The sequence below is a fragment of the Tachypleus tridentatus genome, chromosome 7 (genome assembly GCF_004210375.1).
Source record: "Tachypleus tridentatus isolate NWPU-2018 chromosome 7, ASM421037v1, whole genome shotgun sequence".
Taxonomy (NCBI): Eukaryota; Metazoa; Arthropoda; class Merostomata; order Xiphosura; family Limulidae; genus Tachypleus; species Tachypleus tridentatus.
This window is the reverse complement of record NC_134831.1, coordinates 47,522,594-47,543,634: the sequence shown is the minus strand read 5'-3', so window position 1 is coordinate 47,543,634 and position 21,041 is coordinate 47,522,594. Positions and strand designations below refer to the sequence as shown.

Here is a 21,041-nt window from a genome sequence, read left to right as displayed (position 1 = left end):
AGCAACTTCTGTTCTAACTACTCCATCATAGCAGAATTGCTCAAAACCAGTGCAAAAAAAAGCAAAAAAAAAAGCAGACCAGCTGGGAACTAACATCTGAGCAATAGTAGGAAGGAGGAATACAACATGGTAGTTTACTCAAATTCAAAAACACACAGCAGGAGTTTTTCATTTAGTCTATTGTAAGACAAGAGCTCGCTATCAGCCACATGTGTGAAAACATGTTTACTGGTCCAACTCTAATATAACACCAAACTACCCATGAACTGATATCCAAGTATCAGAGGGATAAGGGTTCTAGCCAGAGGGGTAGACTACATTTTCATGGATAATCTCCATCCATTCCATAACTAGGTGGCATCCAATGTTGTATATTTAATTTACAATAGGTTCACACAGTGTACTCTGACAGAACACCACTGCTCTATTCTCAACTGAATGGGACTAAGCACACTCAGAAAGATGTCTCCCTACTACCTAAAGTACTTAAGGATGGTTTTAATCCTTTGTAAAATCTAATATGAAATTTATTTTAAGATCTTGTATAAAATGTGTCATTTTTTGAAAAGGGTGAAGGTAGGAATTTAATCTGTAGTAAAATAGTTAGGGTAATTATAATTATACTGCAGAAATTTTTGGACCTTTTAAGGGCAGAGGATGGAAGGTAATGTTTAGCAGAAATATTGAAGGGTAGCTTTTTTTTTTTATTTCTACTTTTGACTAATACATTTCCTTAAGGGTAACTGCCTTCCCACAACTTACTGCAGACAGTGAAAGGCAGTAAGAACTGAAACATTATGGATATAAGCATTTAACTGTGCTCCCCTTAATTAATTTTCCATAACCTCTATCTGGTTTCTCATCTGATTTTTGGATTTTGTCTGATAGATAGGATATCGTCAACACTTTTGAGAGATATTACAACAGGCAATCACTGTCAAGACCTTTGAATTATAACTGAAAAGTGGAATGAATTTATATATACACACACACACACCTTTTTACATAACACTTTTGTCACCAGCTATTTGTTACCAGAAACAAAACACCACACTACAAGGAAAAAAATATACTAAATATTTCCTGGTAAACTGGATGACATCACTCAATTCCCTTTATATATATATACACATACAAAAAGCAAGAATAAACTAATCACAAACTTGATGTAGAAATTAAAGCTTCACATGACGGTATTAAGGTTGTTTATTTGCAGTTACGTGTTTCATGCTTCACTCCTTCAATTACACTATCATTCCCAATTTTCCCTGAAGAAGAATGGTACTGCTTTACTCATGATGGTTCAGGAGGTGGTATGGTTTGAGACAGACATAGTTATGGTGCAAAACATTGTGAGAATGAACCTACTAGCACTTTTGTGAAAGACCCCATCTCACCATTGGGTATTACTGACCAGAAGGGCTGTACTGAAAGGGAAACAAACAAATTAAAACTTACTCACTCACAGTTGTACCAATATGTGGAGAATGGCAATAGGTTGTATTTGGTATCCAGATGAAGAGATGGCCACATGGTGAAAATAAGAGGATGAATGTATTAGGTGTTGTTCACATATCTGCCTAAATGATTTTCTCCAATGAAAATTGAAAATGGGCAGGCAGAAAAAGATCATATATGTGAGAAAAGAGCACTGGAAATTGGAAGACAAGGAAGAAAAAATAATCTAATAAGCTGGCAAATACATCCTGTAAAGGATAGAGATAAAATATCAAAAAGAAAGAAAGGGTTTAAACAGATAAATAAATGGAAACTGAAACCACAGAAAGAAGCCATGCAGGCAATATAACTTTGTAAAGAATGAACAGGACAGAGGAGATGATACACATCAAAGTGGGATTATAAATGGGAAATAAAGCTGAATGTGATATCATCTTCACAAGCTGTCAACCTTGTAAGAAAAACATACTTCAGATACAAGAGAACATAGTTATGGTGAGAAAAGATACATGATATGCCAAGGGCGAAAACATCCCACCTATGATGACAATAGGAAAAAAGGAGCAAAAAATATATCTTCAGAGACAAATGATACAGGCAACAAATGGTCAAGAGTTTAAAAGAAGGGAAGGTAAAAGGGGATGAAGAACAATAATTAGATCCCAATTAGAAAGGAGTGTAGAACTTGGAGGAAGAAAGAGTCAAATAAAACAAAAGAGAGAGGACTGGAGAGGAGAACACTCAATGAGAATTGAAGAAATAGAAATGGCCATGTAAATGATTCAGAAAATTGAGGAACAGAAAGATGGGAAGGGAGATAACCATGGCACAATGACCACTAGCAAAAACCTTCCATTTTCTCTCATACACCAATAATAAGAAAGGATAGGTAGAACTGGAAGGAAGTTACCTATATAGAGATCTCAGGTCATGTCACAAGAAACCAGACAAACAGCACATGTAAAAAATGGGGTGTGATGATACACTACTAACTGAGATTGTCAAAAGAGGGAGGGGTTAGTGGAAGTGGTAACAGAGGTGCTGATTAAAGCATGGTAAGAAACACGTCAAAGTTCAGACAGTCAAAAATGTGCAACAAGAAGGACCTGACACAAAGTAGACTGGATAATGGTTAAAACATAGAGAAAGAAACAGACAGGTGGATAGGTATACAAGCAAAAGCAGAACCAATTCTGATTGAAGGCATTCAGTTCTAAAACCAAAGAATGTGGGATAAGGAACTAAAAAGGGGGAACTTGGCACTGAAATGGATGGCAAATACATCCAGAAGAAGAGTACCCCACTGATCACACAGCCACCAAAACAACTGAAGCCTGAGGGACTACACCAAGGATAACACTTTATCAGGAGAAGACAATGAATCTGCAACAACATTCAGAGCACTCAGAACATGACACACCCAGAAGAAGAGTTATAACATCCAGCAACACAAACATGAATGTGTACTCTCTTGTCAATTGATATATGATACAACAATTGAATTGTTGGAATGGATAATGACCCACTTTGTCTCGTATTAACTCTCTCTCCATGGGTGTATTTTTTGGTACATGTCAGATGGTTTTAGTGAGTTACCTTCAAAATTTAATCACTTTATTATCATGCTATACAAATAAATTTGGCATAAAAACATAGTTAATAGTCCAAATTTTACTAGTAAATAAATTTTAAGTTTTTGATTTTATAAGGCAATGTTAAAAAAAAGTCCTGAATTTCCTCTAGTATGAGAATTGTGATATTTTCTCTCCAGAAATCCTTTCTTCTCCACTTGATTAACCACTCTTCCAAAAAATGCAAAACTTATTATAAACTAATACTTATGATGTTATTACTCAGACAAAGCATAATTTTCATAGCCTTAAATCTTATTTCATTACACAGCCATAAAATAGAAAATCATATCTCTGTTGCCTTGCCTACTTGTTACAAACTCTCTTTCAGAAATTGTCAATAACTGTCTTTGGCATTTAGTATTATATTACTTATAACCAATAGAAGGCCAAGATTTTAGTCTATCAAATAGTGTATTATATAATATTGATCATTTTCTGCAAAAAGAACTATCAATTTCACTTTCAGTTCACACTCTCGTTAAGGAACTTAAAGTTTTAATGGTTCTTATACATACTATATTATATATATATTACTCTATTATTTATAATAAATAAGACAAGGTTTTCATCTACCAACTAAAATATCTCCTGTACAAAAAAATTGTCAGTTCTACTTTCAATTCAAGCCTTATTCCCATGGGAAACGCTTCAAATAACTTAACTAAATTTGTAATGCTTCTTGTCGCACAGTAGAAACCCAGAAAAATTGTGATCGTTATGAGATATTGTCTGTTTTTGCAGGTCATCATTATGTGTTCTTTAGTGCTTTATTTAATTAAATAATAAATTATTTAGTACAGTAATACAATTAGTATAAAAAGGTTGGGTTAAGTGTCATCAATAGGCAACAGCAAATAAGAGAGTGCTCAGATAAGAACTTTATTTCTTGTTTTCCATGTGCATTCTTTATTTATGATTACAAAACTAGCTAAAATGAAAAAAAAAATGTTTTAGGTTGAATTAGGTAAAATAATAAAATAAAGAATAATAATACCTTTTCACTAAAAACACTTGTTAACAGCTCTCAAGTAGCTCATGCATAATATAAGTTGATAGTTTGATTAGAGCTGCAAGTTTCTACAAATGATTTAAAACATATAATGGTATGAATAGTAGATGCAGTTCAGAGAGCAAAAGAACAATGAAATTGAAATATAATTATATATATATATATATACTGTTAGGAGTTTAAAGCTACTTAAGATAAAAGTGTAGTTTCATATTAAAATTTGAAGTAATTCTAGAAAGATAAAATAGGCATGTTTTTGGTGGTTATGACATCAATCAAATTGATCAACCTTGTACAGATTCAGGACAGAAAGGAAATAAGAGTTTAAATATCATGTTTTACTGAAAACAACATGTTTGAAAATTAAATTAGGAAATTTCAAAGATTACACAAATTAACTATGAGAATTTTGAAATGAAAAAAAGAGTATTTTTAATCTTAATGCAGAAGTCACCTTTTACTCAAAATAGTAAAAAACAAAAGACTGTATATTCACATACAAATCTTTACTAAAAATACTTCATTAAAAATCTGATTTTTTGTGCATAAACGATTTGTAATGTTTACTAAAAATCTGCCAAATTTGGTGAAGATTCACACAGTGTATTAAAAATTATAGTATAGAAATTATAGAAATACAATGAGTACAAAGTGGTTACAAGGTCAGTCAATTTAACCAACCTCATAGTGCAAGAACTAAAGACAGAAAATGATGCAGAGTATAAGGAACAAGTAGCTCCAGTATATTGATGTACATAGACACTAACTGAACAACCAAAAACCACCTGGTATCTCCTGTGTATCCAGAAAGGTTCTCCAACCTATTAAAGAAGGTTCTGGGTCAGAAGAGAAAAGGTCTTCTCCAATTTGATAAGCCAACCCACACAAGCCACCTTTCAAAGAAACAACTGGTTATTCTCCTGAGATATCTGATAGCACCCAGTCATCCATGTAACAGTTGAACTAGAGGATGTAAGGGAGAAGTAATGATGAGCAGTCTTCACCCATAATTACAGAGTTGGGAATATCTGCAAAAACTGTTTATATAAAAATAAAGCCACAGAAAAGTCCTACAGATAAGTCATGGGTAAGCACACATTAATTAAAAAATGTGTCCTTTTCCAGGTGATTCTAGCAATAGAGAAGCCATGTTTGAATGGAAAGGGCTAAGTAAAACCATTATGTTAATATGGAATACAGTTAACAGAAAAAAAACAACAAAAAGAAAGGTCACACTTAAGGATGGTAATACACCATGGTGGGATGGACTGCCCAATAGAGATAGCAATGTCATCCAGAGACAATCCCAATTCTGCAGCTGCACCTGGATACAAAGGCCAAAAGAAACAACAGAAGACCATCTATTCTGAAAAATTATAGCTCACTGAGAAAGGAAGACACAACTCTCGGTGGGACACTGTTGTAAGGATTGAAGTTTCAAAGCATAAAATTAAAAAAAGTTGCTAGCAGCTGAGATGAAGAGGAGGTTCATGAGATTCAGTGTAAAAACTCAAAACTTGAGAAGTGTAGAAGTGAAACCCCAGATGATGAACAGGGTCCAACATCTTCAAGGCCAAGGATCCAGCAGAGCCATAGACCAGAGACTAATAGTCCAGTTTCCATTGAATGAGGGCACAACAGATCTTTAGTATAGAAGATCAATCTGCTCCTCAAGAGGTGGAAGAGAAGACACAGACGATGTTCAGTGCCCTTTTACACTTGACTTGTAGTTGTTTGATGTGTAGAAAGAAACTGAGCTTATAGTTAAATATAAGCCACAAAAATTTTGTCTTTGAGACCACAGGAATCACAACTTCACCAACACAGAGCTCAGAATCAGGGTGAATACCCTGTTGGTGGCAGAAGTGCATGCAAATGGTTTTAGAGAGAGAAAAGGTAAAATCATTTGTTGTGGTCCACATTAGTAAATGATTAAAGACAACTGTAGCTGATGTTCAATAAACAAAATGTGTCAGCCATTGACATAGATTCCATTTGTAAGTGTAAGAAAGAGTTGTCCAGTAATGACATTAATCTTTATAATGAAAAGTATGACACTCAATACATAACCCTGAAGAGCCCCAAGTTCCTGTTGGAAAGGACAAGAAAGTGATGAACCCACACAAACTAGGAATCACTGGTCCACTGACAAATTTTTGAGAAAAATGAGTAAATGTCCATATGAGTGGAGGTCTTGCAAAATGCCAAATTTCCACATTTTGTCAAAAACCTTCTCAAGATAAAAAAAAAACAGAAACAAGATATTGTCACTTGAGAAAGGCTTCTCTGACTGATGTTTCAAGTCTAATCATGTGGTCCAATGTGGAGTGCTGTCGTCAAAACACATGCTGGGTGGGAGAGAGAAGGTTGTTTGATTCGAGTAATAAAACAATTCAAGCCTTAACCATCCTTTCTAAGATCTTACAGAGACAGCTCAAAGTAATTGGATAGTAGTTTGAAGTAATCTTGGGATTCTTTCTGAGTTTAGAAAAAGGAAGGACAATAGTCCAATGCCAAACCTCAGGAAAAGCATCTTCCTGTCAGATCCAGTTAAAAACAACTTAAAGAATAGCAAGAAAGGCAGGACAGAGAGAACTTTGCATCTCATAACAAATATCATCAGGTCCAACTGATCTACTGCAAGAACAATGAAGAGTAAACTTGAGTTAACCAGTGTAGAAGGGCAATTATAGTTACTAAGGAGATCACCCCAAAGGGAAAGAGGAGGTCATTCTGCCTAAGTCTTGATTGTTAAGAAGGTAGGTGATAAAGCAGAATGGTTAGAGGCATGAGAAAAGCTTTTGCCGAGTATCAGTGATGCTCTGAGCATCAGAAACTTACTGGCTATTGAAGAGCAAGAACAAAAGGGGGAAAGAAGGGAGTAAATATACTGCCCACAGCCCTTCAGAATTTTGTCCCGTATGACTTTGGAAATGGTGGTAGAAGAGATACTAGTTATGTACTTAATCCAAGATTCCTTCTGGCTTTGATATCTTACCTGCTGAGTATGTGCACAGGTCTGCTGAAAAATGATGCAGCTTAAAACTGTGGGATACCTACGAAAGTTATCCCAGGTTTGTTTTGGAGCCTTCCATGCCATGTGGCAGGCAGGATTCCACCACGGATGAGCATACTGTGGTAAAACAGGTTTTAGGAATACACTGAACAAGTTGCCTGGACAATATAGTCAGTCACTGCTGCCACTCAGTCATCTATTGAGATCTATAGCAGTAAGACTTACTAGGTGCATAAAAATAAGTATAGGAACCAGTATAGCTGTAGTATAGTATAGGTTGCAATTCTAGAGCATACACTCTACAGTACAACTTCTCTCATCAATATCAGCACCACTCTAAAGGGGATTATGTACATTATAATCCCTTAAGATTAGTCTCATTGATTATAGATCGCTCCAGAAGATAGGTAGAAAGCACAAACAGTGATGGTACAACCCAAAGAAACAAGGGGATGGGTATGGCCTCCAAGGTGATATCGAGTAGCAAAAACAGGTGGGCACAGGCTGATCGACCAGTAGTGCTACCCATCCACGCACTCATTCACCACACAACCTCTCATTTCCATATAAAGTAAACTACCAAAAGGTGACTACAGCAGCAGGCTTTAGAAACGTTTTTTGTGAGGAGAGAGACACAGGATGATAAGAATCAATCAAATCCTTAATGCCATCTATATTCAAATGTAAACCTTGACAGTACCATTGTATCAAAGTAGCCATTTATATTTAGGTTGAGAAGAATTGGGTAGAGAACCCTTATGTTTTTGACCACATTTTTTTTTCTTTATTGGAAGAACATTATCAACCTCTATGGATCCTGCCCCAGATCGAGTAGACAAGGTTCTGTCTGTGGACAAAGATTCCAATGATTGAAGGCGTGAACGAATAATTGTTCTGCATCATACAGTCAGAGAAAACACCTGAACTAAGACCCAAAGGAGGTGGACCTGGGGAACCACCAGAAGGAGTGACAGGGACAACGATAGAAGACAGGCTTGTCAACTCTTTTAACCTTGGAAAACTAAAGACTCTTCAGATGCTTTACAAATAATTCTGTTGGAGGCATGGAGAGATCTGTCTGCACTTCCAGTGTAGCAGTGAAAGTGAATGCATCAGCATATGTCTGAGATGGAGTGGGGGACAATAACTTCCAAGCCTATGGGTAGAAGATATTGTCCAGTCTTAAAACATTGCACATCTTTCTTCTCCACTCACACTTGTGGGGATCATGGTCTTTGCCACCACAACAAGCACATATTAAAAGAATCATGACATGATGTCTTCAAGTGACCGAACTACTGACACTGGAAACATCTGAGGGGGCTGGGAATGTACAGCCATATTTTTCAGTTCAGATAACTGTGGCAGGTGGATGTGGTGATATAAATCTCAAAATCAGAAGAATTAGTAGGCAGCATAATTCCATCTTTGTGAGTGGAGATTTAGCATGCCACAAAAATGTATTGGCTGGAACATCCAGTGAGGATCTCCAACTTGGGAATGTTCTTTAAGTTCCTCTTAACAATAACTCTTCCTGAATTTGAAGAGCACTGGGGATATATCCATCAATGTTACTCCCCATGCTACCCTGAATTCCTAAAGACAGTAACAAAGATATGCTCTGGAGACATTTGGGTGGAGCCAGCAAGCCTCTCTAATCCTTACTGAATAAAAAAGGAGACATCTGCCCTAAGAATTTCTCTAATGAATGCAAAATGAGAAATCTAGGTGCAGAACCCAAATGTGATGGTAATTGTTGAACAGAGTAATCTCTTTGTGGCCACTTACCACTTATTGTGTTGTTGTTTTTTTCAATTTTCTTTTCTTCACAAATGGGGTTATCCATAATAAAATAAGAACATTTTAGTGCCCACTGTTCCCAATGGAGCTCTACAAAGGTATGCACTGCAATGCCAAACAAGAACACTGCAGCAATGTCAGGATTTTGTGAGCACTATATTCAAACACCAGCATCAAACACAATGTCCACACTTGCTGAGAAAGTCTAACACTAGTCACTGATTGACCCTATCCCAAATGAACAAGCCAACTGACCCTGGGGAGCCACCCCAAGGCTACCTGTCTACAGAAATTCAAGGCTAAAGTGTTGTGTTAGAGTTGGACCCCTCAACCACCAGAATACTCTCCTCCCCTTCATGAGTCACCACACACGGCAAATACACAAGTGAATGTTCAGTTCCCACATGAGGCAAGCTGAAAGTTCCCTCACCATTTACAAGAATCCATCTTGAGAGAGTAAGGTGTCATATTGGAATAACTATGTCAAGTCTTTTTCCTTACTATTATATACAGCTTCCTCTTCAAAAATCTGAAATTAGTTAATTTGTAATAGTATTGAAGAATTGCTTGGAAATGTATTTTCAGATATGTTTGGAAAGAGATATACAAATGTATCTTTTCTAATACTCACAATCACCTTTTACTCTAAAAATTCTCACTGTTTTTACCTGATTTGTCAATGTATTAAAAAGTATTGATTCTGAGCTTTCAACAATAGCCATTTAAGTTACACTTTCCAGAAATTTTGTTTTTCTCAAAAGGCATAAATTTTATGCTTTAAAATAAAATATACAAATGAGATGTTGCTGAACATCTCAGAGATTTATGCTCGTTGTTGTCGTCCAATTTTGATGTGTTTGTCTTTGAAGAATTATGTACCTTTTACAATCAGTATAACTTGACATATTAATATTTTATGGCTTTAGAAAAATATTTTTTGATCTATGATTTTATGTTCTTTGGAACACTTTTACAATTAACAGACTTGCACTAGGTCAAAACACAGAAATTTGCAAATACATGGAAAAGTCACAAGTCTAATATGAATAACTTTTCATCATTAAATAGCATCTGCTAAATGTTAGCTCATCTTATGAAAGAGTTTAAAATCTCTGTAAAAAACTACAGCATCTTAGTACAATCTAAAACAGTTTTTAATTTAATAGCCATTAAAGATTTACTTAATTTACTGGTTATTCCATTATCTATATTACTAATAATAATGAGAAATAGGAAAGGACTTGGCAGAGAATACTCAGGTACACCACACATAATGTTAATCCATTGTGATTTTGTTCCCAATAATACTAAACCAACTTAAATCCATTTAATTAGTTAATCTTTTACTCCAACAGATCCAATCTTCAGAGGAAGTATCCTATGTGGCACCTTACTAAAATTCTTCAGAAAGACAAAGTATGCTACATTATCCAGGTCTGGGTTAAATGATACAGTTATAATTCAAAGGTCTTGACAGTGATTGCCTGTTGTAATATCTCTCAAAAGTGTTGACGATATTGTACACACAGATGTACAATACTAAACAAAACAAAATATATACATAACAGACATGCACACACACAAAAAAGTGCAATACACCACATTCTAATTTAATGATTCCTATTGTTGGACGAGTTGTTATGAAGTATTTAGTTGGGTGAAGAAAATAAAGTCCAAACAATTTAATAATAATAAAAACATCTTACATCTTGAAATGAAATTCTATAACATGACAGCTTAAATACTGCTCACTGACAGGAATAAGTTTACAATAGGCACTAATATAAAAATTCCAATTACTGCACTTTGTTGTATCTCTGTTTCTTTGTTGAAACAAAATTCAATATTCACAAAACTCAAGTTAATTCGTTACAGGCTGGCAGTAACAGATGGACTGACCAGAAAAGCCACTAAGTTAATAACCAATCTTCTTGTGTACTAGTGAAATAAGCATTTTTTATTCCTTAAATAATTTATAAACATTACAAAAATTCTAGACTTTGAGCTATAATCGCATCACATTATGCCAAAAATCCCTCTAACTAACATTAATACAGACATCAAAGTTAAAAATAAAACTATGGCAACATATCTGATAAAAGAATAATCATACATATTGTATTTCAGTTTTCATTTGCAAACTACTTTAACAAAATGTAATTTTTGAGTTATGCCATGCCCTTAATAATTAGTTAAATTTTTAGTTAATTTTATTTCTAGTTAACATCATTACAACTTCAAAATAATCACTTTATAAAAAGACGAGAATTCTCCCTTATACAATGTTGTTCCTACCTTTGGCCATTTTTGGTTAAGTTCTCGAGCTTTGATGGCATCCTGTAGTGCACGACCATATTTGCCAATTTTGACATACGCAGCTGATCGATTGCTGTAAAGAACATGGTTTGTTGGATCCAAACTAATAGCTTCAGTGTAAAGTTTAACAGCAGCACTGAAATCCCCATTCTGGCAAGCTGCATTAGACTGTCTAACTTTTTCCAAAAAAAGAGCTTTATTTGAAGAGCTGTCTTCAGTTTCAGAGTCTGCTTTCAGCTTATAAAAAAAAAAAGGGCAAATATTTATAATATATTTCTATAATGACCTCAAAGTTTAGAACAGCTGAGCTTTAAACGTTTTAAGCATTACTGCCAACAGTGTATTTTCATTACCAATAGATTAGCTTATGTTTTTAAATCCAACATTTTTTCTTTTTTTTTCTTTTAAGGAAAACAACTCAAACTGTAATTACACAAACATATTCAAAGCTTAATATCTGTTGAGCCCAAATATTTTTTATGTTCTCACCTACTAGCTATTAAATATAACAAACCATTATTGCAAATACACTGAAAAGTGAAAATGTATGGGAACATAAAATTTTTTTGGGCAGAGATTAAGAACATTAAACACCACACAAAACCTCCAACCTTTTCAAAAGTTTCAAACACTTAAATAGAAATTAATTTTAAAATGATGGAACCTTTTAACTTGGTCCACCAATAATCAGATATATAGATATAGTTAAGAATTTACAGACATGAAGATAAGGAAAGACTGTTCCACATCTATTGTCAAGAGTAACTGAGAGAAGGACTTTAGAAATGACATTTAACAAACCATATGTTATGAAACATTTTTCTTTCCCTCATCAATTTTTTAGTTTTTGGATTGGAAGTTTACATCTTTTTAATGAAGACATCAAGAGTTTAAAAAACAAAACGTGTTTAATTTACTTACAATGTTTTACCTTATGATGTCAGGTGTGTTTTACTAGGTACAAAATATTAAAATTTGTGCAAGTTGTCTTGATAGTATTATCCATAATTTGAGGCCATTGTTATTCAGTATTAATATCAGCAATTTAAATAGATATTAGATACTTAAGCAGCAATATTTTAAAGCTGCTGATGATAACCTGGATGTTGAAAAATGATAACTCTGGTGAAACTCCTTTCTGAATTCTGAAGTCTTTTTAGGTGAGTGAGAGAGTATTTTCAATACAATGGATGGTGAAGTATGAATTAAATGCATGATAGTTTCTATATGAGGAGATACTGGTGTAGTAAAAATATAAAAAAACAAGTGGAAATCCTCAACAGCTGTAGCACTTGAAATTCTTTTAGACAGGATTAGAGTAAATTAATCTATAAGCCCTTTTTTAATTACCTTTATTTATGTTTGCTAGTAATGACAAGCATGGGCCATGCATATACCTTATTCAGCTTTACTACTCATCAAGATCTCTACCAACCTATCTTCAAACTGACATTATTTTAGGCAATAACAAATACATCATCGGAAAGGGCATGACATCCTTAGTCCAAAACTTTACTAAATCTCACATTAATTAAGAAATGAAAAAGCTATGAGTTAAAAGTTATACTTTAAAAGAAAGTTATCATATGCTGGTACAAGACTTGCAAGAGAACTCATCTGGTATACGTTATATACAATATGGTCCGTTAATTAAATTATAGAACAAATATCAGCATAATGGAATATTAGAATTGTACTAGTGATTCAGGGTCAACTTGGCAACACCCAATTTGTTAGCAATATTGCTAGTTGACAGACAACTCGGCAACAACCCATTTGCTGCCAACATTATCACTCGTCAACAGGCTCACTGACATATTATTTCGAATGTACCAGCTTATGGCTTTGAATTAATAATTAGCATCTTTTTGGCAAGACTGTAGCTTTTTTACTGAAGAAATCATTATTACAACATTTTTAATTTTTGCTATAAGGCATCTAAAATACATTAAATTTCAATACTTTTATATTCTTTTACTATTTGGTTAATTTTTGGAGTATAAATTCAATACTTTGCAAACTTGACATACTTTCATTCTCTGTTATTTTATCTCATTTCACAAGATTTTAATCAGTAAAAATTTATTTTCTGAGTTTTCATCACTGTTGAGTTTGTACCTTCACAAACGAATAAATTGTATACATTGTAAACCTGATACATATACATGTAAACATGCATGTATAACCAAAAGTAAATGTAAATATAATAACAAATCCATCTCGTGACACAATTGTTGACAATTTGCTGTCCACAAGTTGATTTTTTAACTAGTTGTATTTTGACAAACTGTCCAGTCGATAACCTGTCCTTTGAAATAATTTACTATTGCCCATTTCACCATTGCCAAATTGGGTAGTGCCAGTTGGTATCGAATGAAGTCAAAACTACACTGGACTTGTTTTCCCTTTAATGTTGAAAATTAATAATTTCCTAATCTGGAAATATATTTCCAATAAAGACCTCAACACAAAGAAATGTAATGTTCCTCACATTATTGCCTACGATTCTTAAATGCCATTAGACTTGAGCTAACTCCCACCTAAATCTGTGTTTGATTTGAACTGTAGTGATGCATGTTAACATTATCATATGACAACAGCCCTTCAAAAACAGGAAGGTTACACAAACTCAATGCATAGTAATTTCCATCCTATGCACTTGGATTAGCAATAATCTCATTTTCAGATAAGGAAAGAAAAAAGAAACATCAGAAGTGCAAAGCATGCATGAGAATATATGGAGATAAGCATCTATCAGAAATATATTTTTAGATTAGGAAAATGTTAGCTTGCAAAATGACAACTCACCTAAATATACAGAAGTGCTAAAAATCACACATTGAAGTGGTAGAAAAGCCAGTACACAAATGTAAACCTAAAGGAGCTCCCTCCAAAAAGTTTAGGGAGTAACATTAAATAGCAAGGTCTCCATATGGACATGCCCATAAAGCACCATATCTTGTCTCAACTAAAGTATATTCTTTGCTTGAGATGAAAGGAAGAGAAAGGTGAAAAACCTGAAGTGTCACAGGGATGGTGAAAATGTAATCATGACTGACCAAACACCTGCACATAAGTGGTCAGCAAGCCAATATGTGTCATATGGTTAGGGTGCAATCAGACCATACAGCTTGTGTCCTCCTTGACTCTATTGTACAGACTGGCTGCAGAAGAAGGACAAATTAGTTATGATCGGGGTAATATAGACTACACTGACAATGTTAACACCACTGTATTTCTCATCATATCATACTAACCTAACTAGTGAGCATGGTCCACCAACACAGTGGCTAGGAAATGATAATTAGCAAGTTTCCAGTGATTCACTTGAAGAGGAAAATAGAATCTGCATAAGGGAGGCATGGAGAAATGTAGTTCCCCAAATGAACTATTAGCCAGAAAGGTGTTTTACTGGAGACAGTGCAAAGGGTGACTGCAATACCATATTTTTAAAATGAGCATCTCAAACCAAAGAAGTGGGGTATTACTTTGTTGGTGATAGCTTTTTCCATGTCAGTTCAAACAATTGATATTATCTGGATTGGATAATTCAATAAGTTTGTACACCTCAAGTGGTTTTGTAGAACACCCCACTTGTAATAGGCAGTAGCAGAGCCAGCACAGATGGTTGAAGCCTTTTTTATTGCCCCTGGCCCAATGGGATTTTTGAAAATACACATACCCTGGGAGGCAACACTAACCACTTGGTTGGATCCTCAGTGATGAAAGGAAAAAAAAAAGAAAGGAAACATACTTAGCCATTTCAAAAAAATGATGGAATGATTGAAGAATAGCAACTGGGGTAAGTCAAAATCCAGCAGGAGACAAAACATTCAGCTGATTAAGATAATGTGTGACAAATATAGGAGTCAGCAAATATCTGCCTGTAGCATCTAAACCAAGGCTTAGTGAAGATAGGAAGCAATAAAGTGAGACAGGTTAATCTGTGAGCATCTAAATTCATGGAAAAATATATCAACAAGAGGCACTAACAGACCTATTCATTAACGGTAAAAAACATGGGTAGGAATAGATGATGTTGAGGACCCCAAAATGGAGAAATCTGTAATAAATAACACCAAAGAGGTAATTGGAGCCAATCCAGATCTAAATAATATCATAGATATGAAAGACAAAAGGAGGAGAGATTGAAAAGAAAGTACAGATACCTTCATGAACAGCAGAAGACTTAAGATGGAAAGACCAGGCTGGACAGAAAAGTATACATGTATGGTGGAAGAGGACATGAGAAGCATCAATAGTGTTGACATTCAAACAATGGTGACCACATACAATGAGGAGGAGGAAACAAGTTTTGAGGAAAAGATGGTACAAAGTGCAAGAGCCAATGATTCAAATACAGCATACATGAGAATATGCAACTCTACATTACAGTTCCAAACATGCATGGGGGTTGGGTGAATAGGTATGCAAAGGACATAAAAATAGAGTGGAGAGAGAAAGGGTGGAAAAAGACATTCTGTGGTACCAGGATTGATGAAGCATGGTGGATAATGTTGCCCAAGAACAAACAATGGTGGAAACTGATAAACCATGGTTGAACAGTCAAATAAAAAGGGCAAAATATGGTTTACAAGAGGACAGCTGGGAGGAAAGAAGTGATGAATGAATCATTGATGAAAGACCAGCTACTGATACTGGAAAAAAACAAAGTGGAAATATAATAGCAATGTAACCACCAAAAGGCTACACAATCAAAAAGTCTGACCTAATTAATGATGTACTGAACAAATTCCACATGTGAAGATGGAGAGAGAATATCCCTTGATTACAAATGAATATATGAGATTGAAGCAGTATAGAGGAAACAACAGACAGAGAAGGTTAGGAGACTCTGAATTCTAAGCATAAAAACAATGGAAATAAGGCTGAGCCACTCAAAGAAGTAACACTAGGAGAACTCAAGAAGTGTTGTGTATCAAAGTGAGGACCTGAAAGAGGAATATGGAAAAAAATTTAGATCATCAACAGTCAGAGCTGAAAGATAAGGAACAGGTCACCAGAAGAGAGGGAGCCTGTGAGGGGTGGAAACAGTGACCATGAGAGTCATACCCAATCAGGAGTGAAGCAATGGAAGATTTGGGCATGGAAAATCAACTCTATAGGTATAACAGTCTGGCCACAAAAGGCAGTGTGTGGTAAGGTTCATAGCTCTTGGCACATGACAAGCAGCAAGATGAATTTAATAGGAATGAGCCTAAAAGAGAAGGTCCAATTCCAAAAGTAAAAAGAAATGACTGTGGAATTGCCATAATAGACCATGATCAAGTAATTTTTAAAAATAAGAAACAGTGAGAAGTCTGATAGTACTGATGAAGCATGAACTCTTATCCTGGGTCCAAATGCCAGAAGTCATCTGAGAAATAAGTGTATCTCTGAATGAGAGGGAAGCACTAATGAAGAGAAGGAGAATGATTCTGGGGATGGCAATGGAATATCAGATGTGTTATTGATTGATTGATTCAGTGTTTTATGGCACAAAGCAGCTAGGCTATCTGTGCCAAATGTCTGGTAAAAAGGTAAAAATAAAGTAAATGTAATAAAATACATGAAAGGAAATGAAGGTAAAACAAAACATCATTGAAAAACAGAAAAAGCATAAAACCAATTTTGACACCTATTCTACAATGTTAAGAGAGAAAGCAGAGTCAAAGAAGTTGTAAACTACTTACTCTAGCAAAATGGTAATGATCATAACTCGCCAGGAAGACTAACAGGTAAGTTCAAGAACCACCATCAGTCACCTGAAGTTGGCCTTTCCAGTCCTGGTTCCGGGTTATGTGTCATAGAAGCAATTATCAAAATGTAAAATAATAAAAGTTTTAAAAGACATATAGCAAAATCATAATAATGAGTAGCTAAATGTCCAGTAAAAAGGTAAAAGTAAAGTAAATGGAGTAAAATGTGTAAAAGTAAATGAAGGTAAAAACAAAACAGCAATTAAAACGTAAAATGGCGTAAAACCAATGTTGATATCCAGTCTACAAAGTTGTAAAGGACTTCCCGTAGCAGAATGGTAATGATCATAACCCGCCAGGAAAACTAACAGGTAAGTATAAGAACCACCGTCAGTCACCTGAAGTTGGTCTTTCCAGTCCTGGTCCCGGGTTATGTGTCATTATGGCGAGTACTAAAAGGTAAAGTAATAAAACTATTAAATGACATGCAGCAAAAGTGTAATAACAACTCGCCAGGATGACTAACGAATAGTTCAAATGGATAGTTCAAACAGGAGCGTTAGTCACCTGAAATTGGCCTTTCCAGTCCTGGTGTGGAGTAATTTAATGTTCTGGCCATATTCCAATGTCAAATTGAATGAGAGTGATTTAAACTGTAAAAAAGGAACCACAATTTAAAATGTGTAATGAATAAATATTCAACACTTAAATGAGATTAAAAAGATTAATGGCCATTAAAAAACTAAAAACTTTATCAAGGTGGGCAGTGTCACCATCACCAATAACACTGTCCAATGTTACAAATAAACCCTGGGAAAAAAACATGGTTAAAATAATGCCGTCGTTGAGAATCGTAACGATGGTAAGAAAGTAAAATGTGGCTTATAGTGATTTGTGTGTTACACAAACTACACACTGGTGCATCAGTTCCAGATAAAAGAAAACAATGAGTTAAAAAACTGTGACCAATGCATAGTCTAGTTAGAACAACTTCCTCCTTCCGAACCTTACGGAAGCTAGATGGCCAAAGCCCAATAAAGGGTTTTATGTGAAAAAGCTTGTTGTCGCATTGCTCACTCCAAGTGGACTGCCAGCTAGCATGGAGCCGAGCCTTGAATACAAGACCATAGTCCATGTACGGAATAGGCACAGTGGTGATAGTGCCGGAGCAGATAGATTTAGCTGCCGTGTCTGCAAGCTCGTTCCTGCAAATACCAATGTGGCCTGGTATCCAGAAAAACTGGATAGAAGTATATTTTAATGAGAAATGGGCCAGTCGATTTTGAATATCAGCGAGAACAGGGTGTAAACCAACGTGAAGTGATTCCAGGGCCAGTAGAGAACTAAGTGAGTCAGTATAAATAGTGCAGTTGAAGTACTGCTTTGTTTCAATATAATCCAGGGCAAGAGAAATGTCATACAGTTCAGGAGTGAACACAGAAGCTGTAGAGGGGATTCTGCATGCAACCACAGAACCACAGCAAACCATAGCAGATCCCACTGAATTACCTAATTTGGAACCATCTGTATAAATGGGAACGGAATGATCGTTTGAAAGATCCACGATCCACACATTAAAACAGAAATCAATAGAACAAATAAAAAAATTAAACAAGAAATTAAAAAAGCAAGAGTAAATAATTGGTAAAACTTCTGTAAAAACTTAGAAAAAACCAAGAACAATCCAAAAGAATTCTGGAAAAAATTCAAGAGTATTGCTTCAGAGAAAAACACAAATCACATGCTACAACATATCACACACAACAGTAAAATCGCAAGGACGGACGTAGAGAAAGCTGACTTATTAGCTGACTACTACAAATCCTCATTTAGCGACCTAAACTCAATAGATTTTGACACACAACACCAACACCATGTCAACAACTTCATAAATACAAACCAAGCTTCATTCTCACCACGATTCCCTGGTGAGACACTAGAAGCATACTCAAGTTCAATCAATAGAAAAATAACCATAACCGAACTAAAAAATTAATATCAAAAACTTGAAGAACACTTTCCCCGGACATGACCAAATACCAAATATTATTCTGAAAAAAAGCTCCACTCTCCTGTTACAACACCTCACAAATATCATGAACATTTCAGTAGCGACCGGATACTACCCTGACAAGTGGAAAAAAGCCATCATAACAACGATCCCTAAGAAACAAACTAATAGAACAAATCCAGATAATTTCCACCCCATCAGTCTGTTAAGCTGCCTTGGCAAACTGATGGAGAGAATTATCTCCAACCGTCTCCTCCATTTTTGCGAATTGAATAATATCCTTCCAGAATCTCAAAATGCCTCCAGAAAAATAGGCAAACAACAGATCACCTCACACGACTCACCGAATCAATCTACAAAGCTTTCAACAACAATCAAGTAACCATCGGGGGTATTCCTAGATGTCAAAAAAGCATTCGACAGCGTATGGCACAATGCCATCAAATACAAACTAAATCACCTGCAAATAAATCCCACGATAGTTAAATGGATTTCAAATTTCTTAACCAATAGAACAGCACAAGTAAAAGTCAATAAAACTATATCCAAATCATTTAATATAACTGCAGGAGTGCCCCAAGGATCAGTCCTCTCTCCACTTCTATACATAATTTTCGTCAGTGACATACCTTTTCCAAATCTACATCGCTATCTGGAGCACCTCCAGAAACCCAGTGATGGCCATGTCTTGCGTACAAGAATCACTAAATAACGTCTCAACACGGAGCAACAAGTGGAGAGTCGTGTTAAATCCAACGAAAACACAAGCAATCACCTTCTATAGGAAATTAAAGAAGCAAAGAAAAAATCTAGAAAAAATAAAACTATCACTCGGAAACACAACCATTAACATGAGCAAAAACATCACATTCCTTGGCATCACTTTCGACACAAAACTAACATGGAAAAAACATATAAACAATATACACTCATCAATCAGAAAAAGGATTTCACATCTAATGACTATAACCGGTAAACAATCGAAATGCTCACCAAACACTATTATACAAATATACAAGGCTTACATCCGTCCACTAATAGAGTACAGATGTCAAGTAACATACAATATGTCAAACAACACACACCAAAAATTCCAAGTTCAACAGAACAGAATATTAAAATCTGCATTCAGCCTACCATCATTCACGCCAACAAATTATATACATCAAATTAGCAATTTACCAACAATAAGAAATAGAATAACGGAAATATCACTTAAATATTATCTAAAAGCAGAAAATAGAAACAAACTAACAGCATCACTACACAAATTATCCAGTGCACCAACAAAATACCTTTCACCTTACAACATATATCAAGAATCACAAATTACTCAACAAAGAATGTAAATAAATAAACCCATGTCATTAACATGTATTCCTTTTTTTTCAGATACCGGGCACACGACAGGCAAAACTTTCGGTGCCTGTCCTGTGAAAGTGGGTTTTCTCGGGGCACTCCCGTTTCCCCCCCACAGCAAAAACTTAAGCATTGGATTTATAGATCCCAGGCAACTTTATTGCCAGACCCTGAATTGCACCGTTTGATTTGATTTGAATTCTATTCATGTTGACATTTGCTTGACTTCTTCCTTTCGGGACAGGTCTCGGCCTTTCTTTCCGGTGCTGCCTTTGCCTCTACCCAAGACAACATTTAGAGAGACATCCTCCACCCAAAGAGTTAAAAATAATAATAATAATTAATTAAAAAAAAAAAAAACTTATTCCCAATAACAATTCACGTAAGGGGACGAAGAGGAACCACAACGTTCCTGAACACCCCAGTTGGAGAGAGAACTCTTCTGATTTCTCTCTCTCTAAACTAAACCCCTGCAACGTTAGTTTTAGTTTAGTTTAGTTTAGTTTGAAAGATGTTCATTAAATAAAAGACGGTACTTCCAATCTGGAGTATCTGCCTTTTTCAGATGACTGAAAGAAAGGTCACATTTGGGGGCTGTGATAAGCTATGGTGGGATGGGCTGACCTGTGGAATCTGCAATGTTATCCAAGGACAGACCCAATTCATCCAATCGCACCTGGATGCGAAGGCCAAACGGAGCAATGGCAGATCGTCTGTTCTGAAAAAGTACGGCCCACTG

The 21,041-nt window shown here is 35.4% G+C and overlaps 1 protein-coding gene across 2 annotated transcripts in view; it reads right to left on the bottom strand.

The window, feature by feature from the left end:
* The window catches only part of LOC143255596 (tetratricopeptide repeat protein 28-like), a 106,421-nt gene that overhangs the window by 66,105 nt on the left and 19,275 nt on the right, over positions 1 to 21,041 (bottom strand). For both annotated transcript variants that reach the window (XR_013030739.1, XM_076511478.1), the window contains exon 2: positions 11,213 to 11,470. Coding sequence is in view for 1 of the 2 variants with exons in the window: in XM_076511478.1 (XP_076367593.1) it covers positions 11,213 to 11,470 (258 nt within the window). In the remaining variant the exon portion in view is untranslated. The remainder of the gene's footprint in view (positions 1 to 11,212; positions 11,471 to 21,041) is intronic.